The following is an 11,705-nucleotide window of genomic DNA, read 5'->3' as shown; positions in this document are numbered from 1 at the left end:
CAAATACAAAGTTATAGATCATGTTTCCTGTGCCACAATTCTTCACACAATGTAAAGGAAAGAAGTTTTGATGTATATGGTAATTAAAACAGTTTGGAATTTTCTAATTGACTGTGGAATGTAATTCATTCTCAAACGAGGCTCATTTTGACTAATTGTGAACCATTCTACAACACCAACGCTCATTTTAACTAATTGTGCACCATTCCAGAACACTGAGGGTCATTTTGACTAATTGTGAACCATTCTAGAACACTGAGGCTCATTCCGGAACACTGAGGCTCATTCCGGAACACTTAGGCTCATTCCGGAACACTGTGGCTCATTCCGGAACACTGTGGCTCATTCTGGAACATTGTGGGTCATTCTCAGGCAGTTTACCAGAACATGTTTAAAACAGTTCCTTTGCAGCACAACGGTAGAGCAGCAGAGGTCTCTCTTGCTCAACATTGCGGCAGCTTTGAATTATGCAAAAGGTCTTTAGCGTGTTTGAAGAAAGCGTCCTCCATCATTTGTGAAAAAACACCCAGGGACCCTGAAAGACGGTGAACTAATGAATGGGACTGTGATTTAATGTATTCAGGTGCATTCAGAGGGGGGACAGCATATAGAAATTTCCATTTCAATGGTAAATATAAGGTTGTGACAATCAAAGAGCAACCTTACAAAAAGGTGCAACAAGGATCAATGTGCAGTATATGTAAGCAGTTAAATGAAATTAGGACATGGTATGAGGGATTACACAACAGTTTGCTGAGATTAACAGCATTTTTCCTGTCAAAGTAAGGTGATGCAGGTTGAGAAAATGCTTAAATCATATTGGGATTACGCGTTTTGTGTTGAGTATTTGAGCTTCTATGAGAGAAATTTCCTTCTTGACATTTTAAATCCAACATATCTGTCTTATATTTTGCTGTAATATTTTCTCCTGACCAGACATTTTTGTGGCTGGAATCGGTGTAAAGACAAACCACAGTGAATAGCATCATGTATATTTAGCTCTTTATGTGAATGTTTAAGTGTGTCAAGCACGGGAAAATTGCCTTTCACCTCTCTCTTGTGTAATGCTGACTTTAGGCCACTGAGCCAATTATCGCAGGAACATTGCATGCAGAAGAGACGGAGCTCTGTGCTAATTGTGGTTTTAGGGGCAGTTGTCCTTGAAAACTTCTATCAGCATTGTTTCTAATGATGAGAAACACTGTTTTCCTCACTTCTGAGTATTGACAAGGGAATCTAATGAGGATGACTCATTCTTGTTTATTGCTCAATTACATCTCAGTGAACAGTTTGATATTGGGATTCATGTTCGAGATAGATGATGATTGGGTTCTGGAGGATATTTCAAGAGTGTGTGGGAGTCTTTTCAGTGATTGATTATGGGTTGAATTGGGGGCAGATACCCCCCCCCCCCCACCCCCTCTACTGTCGATTATTGTCATAGCTTCAAACATCAGGGTACAATTTGGTTGGATTGTGTTTTCTTTTAAATACCTGCACAAAAAACACTGCTGTGTCGTTCCCAATCAACCAAGAATGCTTTGATTAAATGTCAGAAATTGAATATTTCCTTTCATAAACATTGAAGTTCCCAGATGTTTTAGTATAAAAGAAAGAAAAGAAAAGAAATGTATGCACTTATTTTGCATGTGTTATCGTAATGATCTTCCTAAAATGTAAGACAAGAAGTGTTCAGACTTTAAAACACTTAATAACTCTCAACTAAGAGAAGACGAAGGATGTTTATTTCCAGTTAGGTTGAACATTAAAATAAAACAACAGAGTTTTACATTAAGAGGAAAGACAGTTTTCTAAGTATCATTTCCTAATACTGTAGCACCACCACATATCAGCAACCTCAGAAAAAAACATCTTTACACTGCTTTTGACTATTCAGTTAAAGTGAACGTACACACAGATCATGTACAAATGAAAATGGCAATGTAATTTATGATGGACGCAAAAAAAAACGGACAAATTATGCGTCAGGACATTTGAAATGAACATATTGCTCTTCAGTACTGAACTCCTTACGCCATCTTGCTTCTTCCGCCTTAAACCTTCGAACCACTTACGATCTGACCATCAGATAAAACAAACCTTTTGTCTTTCATTTTATAAATAAAACACAAACAACATTCAAACTTCAAACTGAATTTAAGATACAGGCAGACAAATCACCATAAATGAAAAAGATGCAAAAGCTACATACAGTAGGAAAGAGTGCAAACAGTCATTTTTAGGACATTTTTCAGTTATGTAACAGTGCATTTCAAAAGGGCATTTTATTCTTTTCACTTGATAGACTTACATAGCATCATATTGTACATGTTTATTAACCACACCGAGGCACAGTGAAATAAAACCTGTTACATGAAAACAATATTAGAGTCCATACTACTCATAAGTTTCCAATTGTATCTTCAAAATGCATTTTCTTGGCGACATACATTTCACTCAAGCACAACAACCACAAACAGGACCACTCTCCGTCTAGATTTCTCACATGAAACGAAAACAATGACGCATTTGGCGTGTGAGTCTTCTAGAAAGCAGCGAGATAACACAAAGCGTCACTCGTGTACAAAAAGCAGACAACAGGAGACAAATAGAAAAACAAACATCTGCCATGAACAAACCTCAGACACCGGACAGCAGACACTAGCACCATCAGACCAAATGGATGATTTTTAAAGAAAGATATTTTACTAAAAGCATGACCAAACTTGGCACAGTACATCCCCGAAGAGTGGATTTTATACTGCGCCAATGTTGTGTCATTGTCTAAAGATACAGGAAGCTCATGTTAGTGGGTTAACATTTCTTGAGGTTGTGAGTCCGCCGCGTGCAGATCTGTTCCTCCTCCTCCTCCTTCGTCTTGTCCCATCGGCTTTGGATCTGTGGTTTGGTCCTCGGCGGAGAGCTTAGAAGATGGTGCTCCAGCGTTTAGAGGGTGTACGGGACTTGGTATCTCCCTGGAGAGAAGAGGGAGGATGATGAGGTGGCTGAGAAAAACATCTATTTTCTATCTAAGAGCAATTTGGGGTGATGTAGTTTTCAGTGGAAACTGTGCCGAAAGTTCATGGAAGATGTGATTGTCAAATAATTCACATTTAGTGGGATGCAGGGAGATCATCCAGACTGAAAGTAAACCTTCAAAAAAGTCTAGGTAGATGGACATGATTCAAAACATCAATGAATATGTGTAAGAGAGATGACATTTTTGGTTTTAAATGTGTGCAAAATGTTGCTCTTGAGCTCGTTAGTTTATTATGGTGACTGGTTGCTGTGAAAGCATGTTGATGAAACGTGACGAATGAGAAGTCTACAAGCTGAAATGGTGAATCATTATATTTATTTATTACTCACTGATCTCTGATGAGAGCATCACTGTTGTATTTGGGCAAACACAGATAGGAAACAGTGTGTATGAGGTCCAGTTTTACTGATGAAAAGAACAAATATTGAGGAAAAGGCAAACGTGGGGTGAGCTCACCAGGTTGAAGAGTCTGGACAGTGTGCTTTGGTCTCTGCGTCGTCTGACAGGCGACTTTGTGCTCTCGGCACGCTGCGACGAGGCCTAGAAAAAGATGCTCTGTGAGCTCGGATGGAGACCTGAAACCTGGGTCTGAAACCATGTTTGTTGCTTTGTCATTTGCGTAACCTTTAACCAAACATTTAATTCATTTTACATTGATGGCCTTTTCTCTTCACAAGATGAGGTATATTTTACCTCAGAGCAGCAGAGATGTCAGACTACTTTACCAAAATGCCAAGCACAAAATAATTGAAAATGTTTCGTTACAAAGGGCACGATTATTGCTGTTGTTGGACAAAAAACACATATCTACAAAATTATGCATCTTTCAGAAATGTAGAGAAAACTGCATATGTCCCATAAATGCCTGAACTGAAGTTTTTAGACATTTTGCACAGATATCTCTTTGTTTACTATTCATCCTCTTTAATTGCATTGGGATCGACCATTTGGTATTTGGATTTATGTTTTCATTGAGTTTTTAATGTGCTTTGCTGCAAGCTGAATTTCCCTTGTGGACAGTAAAAGTAAAATGTCAGGGTTTTGAAATTTAAGATATTATAGACAAGTTTTTAAAGTCCTACATATCATAAAATTGATACAATATATAACCTTAATGTCTGGGCTGCATGTAAGATGCAGGTATGTGCTTTTTTTGCAACAGCAGCAGTGTGACATGGAAGAAACAGTTGTCTCTGATCTTTGATCTGTTATTGTGAGAGAGTAACATGGTCGACACATGAAAGGAGGAAAACATGAACACATGAGAGGACCACACTCAGATAACAGCAACCTTTGGGAGAAAGAACATGGATGACAAGGACAAGGTAAGGTCCGCAGTGAACTGACTGACACTGACGGAGGATATTGCTGTCAAATCACACGTACAGCCGGACAGCTGGACGGCTAGACAGATGAGAAGATACAAAGGAGAGGGGAAGCCAAAACAGATGGAGTGGTGAATCATCTCTGGCACAGAGGGATGGAGGTGTTACAGAGAAGTACACGTGTGAAAAAAGAGGAGGAAGAGGAGGAGGAGGAGGAGGAGGAGGGTGATGCAGGCCGAGAGGTCCTAAGAGAAAATGTTTACCGGTTGTGGTTCATAAATAGTTGAGCTGTTTCAAAGTCATCCAGAAGCAGCGAGCCGCTCTGGATTGAAGCAAAGAAGATGGGGAAATTTAAATGTAATAAATGTACCAATGAGCCAACCTTGTTGGTTTCAATCATGAATAAATGAGTCTTTTTCAACTGATCACTCAATGAAAGTGATTTACTGCAGCGCCTATCAAGCATGAGCTGATATAAGATTTGCTTTTCAGCCACTAGATGTAAACGCAGGTGAATCAGCCCGCCTTTTGAATAAGTCTTGATTCCACTGGCTCAGGTATAAAAGATATTTTTCATCAAGGAGGAAGGCAGTGACAGACAACGTGAGAAAGAGACAGAACAAGCGTGGTTAGGTAACAGGTGCACTGCAGACAAAGGACACATTGCGAAGGAGCTCTGTACAGACAGATTTAGACGGGATCTTTGCACACACACACAATCAGCAGTGTGGCTTTTGTTCGATTCAAGAAAGTAAGATTGTGTGACGTACCAAGCCCAAGCGGTCTCTCCACTGGACATGAAAAAGAAACAAACAGTAACATGATGAGATGAGATGAGATGCATCCTCCTCAACACATCTGGGAATCCTCCAGTTAAAGGCATTAGATTAGCAGTGATGTGGTGGTAAATTACAATACAAAATGGATAAAAGTACCCATACGTTAAGCATCATCAAGGTAAAATTTAAAACATTACAATACAGTAAAATTATCCTTCATGTCAACATACAACTTAAAGCCACTATGTGTAGATTTTTTAGCCACACTATCAGCTGGATGGTTGTATCTCAACAGTTATTGGATGGATCGCCATGAAATTTGGTGCAGATGTTCATTCTCCCCACAGGATGTTGTAACTCTGACCTGTCATCTGGTGACATGATTGGATCAAAATTTGATGCAAAACTAACGACATTCCCATCAGCCTGAGTTTTGTGCGTAGACTGTGAAAAATATGGACGTAGCCTCTGTGACATCACCCATTGGTTTCTGAAGAGCAGTTATGAAGTTCAAAGTGGGCGTCTCCGGCCGTCACCATCTTGGCAGTGCCTGACTCCGCCTAACTCCTGGCTAATCCAAAATGGGCAAAGAGGTGGAGCTGAGGTTGGCTGAATGAAGCCTGGTTGCTCAAACAAGCCACCTAGCGGCTAGTGACCTGTCACTCAAAGCAGCCATGTCCTTAATTATGCATAACTTTATGGCTTTAAGTTATAAAAAAGTTCACCCCCTGTACAGTTGTCTTAAAAAGGGAAACTAGCTATGGAGACCAAAACCATTTTTTTTGTACCAGGCTGTAAATATGGTTATTTCTGCTGTGAAGTTGGGCGTTTTAACATGGGGATTTATGGTGATTGACTCACTTTTGGAGGCAGCCTCAAGTGGCCATTTGAGGAACTGCAGTTTTTGGCACTTCCGCATTGGTTTTGTGTTTAGTGCCAATTATCAAATGTTAGCATGCTAACATGCTAAACTAGGATGGTAAACATTTTACCTGCTAATCATCAGCATGTTTGCATCGTCATTGTGAGCATGTTAGCATGCTAATGTTAGCATTTCGCTCTAAGCACCGCTGTGCCCAGAAACAGCCTCACAGAACAGCTAAGCTTCATCTTATTATGTAACTTTAGCATCTTTGACAGTATTATTGTGGCATAAAGTTTTGTTTTTAGAAAAATGAGACAGTCCTATTGAATACTGATGCACTCTATCAGTTGCCAGTGTCACTGTGGTTCAGATCCATGTGGAGACAGGGGCCTATCTGCATGTGTTTTTTGTGATACTACCACCATATGGCGCCAAAGTCAGTTATGTTCTAATCTTACACAAAGTGGCTTAAAGGTGTAAATCTACAGAAAGTCAGAGTGGAGTCCGTCAAAAATGACAGAGAACATTAGTACTGACAAGATAGTCACGTCTAAAAAAAAAAAAACATTCAGGAGTAAGTTTGATCACCCTGCTGCTACACCTCTGGCGTGATCAAAAAAACTGATGAAAAATGAGACTCACCCTGGATTTAGGTTGAGGAGTGGAAACCTGAGGAACACCAGGCAACAACAACAACAACAACAACAGAGTGACTGATTGCATCGCACAGCAAGAAAATAGAACAACAAACTTTGTTTTGAAATACACAAATGGTTGAGATGCTGATTGAAATCCCCTCCAATTCTTTTTTTTTTTTTTATCATCTGTATGTAAATGATTCATGTGGCTCTGTAATCAGTGAGGGAGCGGAGGAAAACAGTTTAGCATGCTGTTTTTGAAATGCTGCCACGCTACTGATGCCAAGAGTTAGATCCAAAGTAAAGAAAAGGAAAACACTGACAATTACACAGTAATACAGAGGAACTTGGAGGAAATGGGTTTCGTCTGTGTTTAACTTGTGCAACTCGTGGCAGTTTCAGACATCAAACTCTGGCGAACTCTGAAGTCAGTCTTCTAAATTTAAACAAAACTCTGGATGTTAGCCTGGTGCACCAAAAATGACTTAATGTACAAGGTTAACACATGATATATGATGTGATATATATAATATGTATATGACATTTTGAGCCAAAAAACTTACAATGCTCCTGAAGAAATGCACCACAGCATTTTCATTGGTGCGGCGGCGAGCAGATTGCTGGGGTGAGGTGGACAGATGACCCCGGAATGACCCCTGAGAAGATCAACAGAGGTCAAGTAACTACACAGTATGGCATACAACAATGTCAAGAAACACCACTGTGAAATTAAACTGGACTCAAACATCATGTAACTCAACAGCAAAAAATCTTTTTATGCAGTAGCTATATTCATGATTCAATAGGCTGACGTGAGCTTGAACAGACATCAGTTCTTTCTTTCCTGGAAGTTGCTCGCAGCTGCACCATGCCTCTTAATCCAATAATTACAATAATTACAATAACTTCAAGGCCCTACTGGATGTCAAGGCTCACATTATGAGAGAGAAGCAAAATAAAGTAGACGACACGTATGAGAAAGGACTGAAAACCATGTTCCATAATGTGAAATCTGCAAATTAATTCAATTAAAAGCTATTAAGAGACTGAAAGGAAACAGATTTAAGAGAGTGAAGGATGATGTGGTCGGCTACAGCGTTGCAGTTTTAGGGCACAGTTGAGAGATTTTTCAGGAGTCAGTCACAAGTCTCGTCTCTTCGTGGGTGTATGAAAGGTGCAGCTAACGAACCCTTCAGAGCAACCTCACATATCTCTGTCTGCACTGCTGACAGCTGTTCGTACTTTTCATCCTGCAGTACTAATGGTAATTTTTTGAATCAAAACTGAAATAAACCTGAAAAGAAATGGATTGTACACACAGATGCCTATTTTTTGGTTTTCTATTTGTGCTGCATTGTACTACAGGACAGAAAGGCTGCAAAGTATGAAGGAAAAGATCCAAACATAACGTGTAAAGTGCATCAAAGTTTGTAAAGACACGAAACCTGAAGTCTGACATCCTTGTGCCGCATCTACTCAGAAAACAGGCTTGGATGTCAGATGAAAGGAGTCTATGTGAGAGCAGCTATGATTCCCGAGGGGCCCTGCCATCACTGAGGGTTGAATCTTGAATCTTGAAAGAGGTTTTGTCCGAGCTTTTCTATCTACAGTTCAGGGCCCGGCTGCCATTACAAACTAAATTACCCGCACTGTGGTGGAGCTGCATCCACATGTAGCTTAGCCTTTACATTTTCCTTCACAGCATCTCAGTGGCTTTATGTATTAGAGTTTTATATCTTTGCAAGCATGGAAGACTGAGAATAACAGCATGGGTGGAACAAAGCCACTTACACTACTGAAAGGAATTAGAAATTATGAACCGCTCGATACAAATATCGTTAAAAAAAGATCTAAACTGAAGAGCTGGTGTTCAGCAAGTTAACATCTTATGGGAAGCATTAATGCTGCCAGTAATATAACAATTTTTACAAAGTGCACAGTTAATAGGATTCAGTAAGTAGGTGTAAGTTGTGCAGGCAGCGACACATCTGTATCAGTAAAGCAAGTGTCTGAAAAACTTTTCCATTCTACAGTCTAGTTTAGTCAAATCATTTAAATTAAAAATATTGTTGGCGCATCAATATGACCTAAAAATAAGGACACACATTACTTTTGATTTTTTTAAAATCCAGAAACAGTGTTCTGTTAATTAATCTTCTTTTCAGCGACATGCTGCCCGACAATTATGCAGCATCTTCTGTCTCATGAAAATCTACAAACTGCAACTGGAATTAAACCTGAATCTTAAAAAGCAACTTGCAAAAAGAAAAGATCACTGATCCAAAACTGAACTGAATGTGTCACTGGGTGAGTTAACTATCTGCCTGCCTCAGCAAAAAGCCCTTTGATGAGGCACTAAACCATCAAATAAGTAATGTAAATTTCTCATGTCACATCCGAAACCAGCAACTGCTCTTCTAGGCCGTTTTTGTAACTGAGAGTGTTTTAAGTTAAGTTGAAATTTTCAAGAAAGTTTGCTTTGCTCTTTTATGTTTTTTACAAACTCTGCAAAGCGCAATCTAGACAAGTTAAAGTGGATCAAAATGTTTCTAAAAGATTTTAAAAACTATTAAAAATAAGTCAGAAGACCAGGTACTAACATGGAGAAACTAAAATGTTAGTTTTTGCCTCATTGACTTAAACTAGCATTCCTAAGAAATATCACCAAATTCAGTTAAGCACTAAATAAGCAGCACATATCACAGTGTTGCAGTACTTTGAAGAAAAATAACTAACATTGGAAGAGTTAAAGTTCCACTGGAAAAAAAAAGAAAAGTGAACTGTCCCTTTACTGTAAATCCGGATGCATTGCTGCTCACCTTGCTCCTTTTCTTTTTGTCTCCTCCGAAGAACTTGCTAATCGAATCCATGAGACTTGGGTTCTTCTTTTTCCTGCCGAGTCCGAAGGTGCTCTGCCCTGAGGTGCTCGCTGTAGCCATTTTAGCTGTTGCTGAGGTTGGGTGGGATTGACCTTTGTCTACTCAGTAGTCCTCTTCGAAGCTAGTCCAAAGCCTACAGTGCCAATGCTCTGCTGCTCCTTCAGGATGGTTTGCTGCCTTGCTGACGCTCAGGGGCCGTCTTTGAAGGTGTCGTCCCCCCTAGTGCACCATGGGAAATGAGGAGGGTCAGGTGAGGGGGGGGGGGGGGTTTGCTGCAGGGACAGTTAGGTCCATTGCTCTGGCTCGGCTCCAGGCATTCTTCGGAGCTTCAGTGGCTGTGTCAGTCACTGCCGCCCTCCGCATGGGCCCGGCCATTGTTCCTCTCCCCATCTGCCTCACCCCGGCCGCTGGGACAACAAGGGTTATCTATGAGTCTGAACTCACACCCTGATGCAAAGCAACCTGCAGCACTGTGAGGCCATTGTTGAGTTGGCCTCATGTATCTTCTTAATGGATTGTGTTTAAATTGGATGTACAGTCACCCACATTAACATATGTAGACAGGCAGAAGAAAGGAAGAGCTTGTTGTGTGAAAGATATCGAATAGTGTGAACACCAGCGAAGTATCTGTGTCTGCAGAGCAATAAAATAAAAAAGTTGTGGTGACTTTGCACGTTTGGATTTTCTGCATTTCTGTGTTTTCACATTAAAATCAAAGATATTTATGCAGCTGCCCCAGTTTTTTACAGCAAGTTTAATGGGGCAATAATGCAATTGTAATAATAGAGTTATTACAACAGTTTAATGGAGCTTCAAAAGTTGTATGTTGGAGTTGAAAAATGGAAAATTTAATCAATTTTTTAATCATTTACTGTTTTACTGTGATGTTAAGTTGGTCATTAAAGGCTGACATCATGTACCAATAAAAACAAACATTTTAATGTGCAAGAAGATCGACGATTGTGTTAATCCAAAACCTTGTTTGCTAAATCAAAAGAATGAAACGTCTTGCTCAACTTTTATGCTCTAAAGTGCTCAGAATAATGGTGAATTTGAACATCTGCAGTTTAATGACAACTGAGAAAACTTTATCTGTTGATGAAGACCATGTGATACAGTCTAAAGCTCCAGAAAAAGTTAGTAAGAGGACATAGAGTGGAGATTGTTTTGTCAAATGTTTCCAAGGTCAAGCTCAAGCTCAACATTTTAATGTTGTAAGACTATTTGTTACATTTCCTTTTATCGCCTGTCTTAGATGATTCATCCTCAATATCCATGAATGTGTTTCTGTCTTTTTTTAAAAAAAAAAATCTTTTTCTGCTGTTGGACGACATCAAACCATTACAAGGAGTCCTGGATGTGTTTGTTTCACCCAGAGCGCCTGCAGCAGCCAGCAGACAAAGCAGGATCTGTTGCAGCGTTAGTTGTGTTAGAAAACACCCATGCAGCATCAGAATATTAATATTTTGGAACAGATGCCTTTTTGTTATGGCTGCTTCTGAATTTCAAGTCACTTTTGGAAAAAGGAAAAAAAAACAAACTTTTGTTATACTGCAGGAGTGTGGTGACATATCACACAATATAATAAAGGAGACTGAACACATTTCAGAGGAGGAAATACAGCTTGTTTTTAAAGAAATTGAAAAAATGACAGTAGCAGCAAAACAGTCAGAGGTTTGATTTGAAATAAACATAGGAATCATCCCCCCAAAAAACCAATTTAGCTTAGTATTATATTTGGCACCATCTCTTTATCAGAGCATATATGAGAAAACTGTGAGCAGTCCAGCAGCACCTCTAAGTTTTATATTTTTCTGTAAGAGATCAGACGTGGTGAGACGAAGGAGAGACAATGTGTTTCTCAAGAGGCAGCATGGGAACAGCTGCATGATCCGAGACGCAAAATGAATAATACTTGACCTGCTTTGCATCTGTGGCCTCTCATAGAGGTACAAATGTGGAGCTGAGATATAAAAAAAAATAGAGAATATCATGCTCTGGGTGAGTAAAAAAAAAAAAGGATGTTTCTCCACTGCCATGCTGTGGTGTCACTAAGCTTCATTACAGGATAATACTGGTCGGGTCTAATCATGTTTCTTCCCACTTCAGACATCCTGCTGATGTCTGCACACAGTCAGGACTCGTTTCAGAGGAAGCTGCCGTGTTTTGGTGCAGTAAA

The 11,705-nt window shown here is 39.7% G+C and overlaps 1 protein-coding gene across 2 annotated transcripts; it reads right to left on the bottom strand.

Moving 5' to 3' along the window:
* Window positions 1-193: 193 nt before the first annotated feature.
* mbpa (myelin basic protein a) lies at window positions 194-9,775 on the bottom strand. Of its 2 annotated transcripts, XM_042435722.1 has the most exons (6): window positions 9,467-9,775; window positions 7,211-7,303; window positions 6,652-6,678; window positions 5,136-5,156; window positions 3,497-3,580; window positions 194-2,975 (listed from the first exon to the last, which is right to left on the bottom strand). In XM_042435722.1, the coding sequence occupies exons 1-6, from the start codon at window positions 9,584-9,586 to the stop codon at window positions 2,925-2,927; spliced, it is 396 nt and encodes a 131-aa protein (XP_042291656.1). In that variant the 5' UTR covers window positions 9,587-9,775; the 3' UTR covers window positions 194-2,924. The 2 variants fall into 2 exon arrangements, with proteins under 2 accessions (XP_042291656.1, XP_042291657.1); XM_042435723.1 differs by lacking the exons at window positions 5,136-5,156; window positions 6,652-6,678.
* Between the last annotated feature and the right edge of the window lie 1,930 nt (window positions 9,776-11,705).

The sequence above is a fragment of the Thunnus maccoyii genome, chromosome 15 (genome assembly GCF_910596095.1).
Source record: "Thunnus maccoyii chromosome 15, fThuMac1.1, whole genome shotgun sequence".
Lineage (NCBI taxonomy): Eukaryota > Metazoa > Chordata > Actinopteri > Scombriformes > Scombridae > Thunnus > Thunnus maccoyii.
The sequence above is the reverse complement of the archived record's forward strand: the minus strand, read 5'-3'. Positions and strand labels throughout refer to the sequence as shown.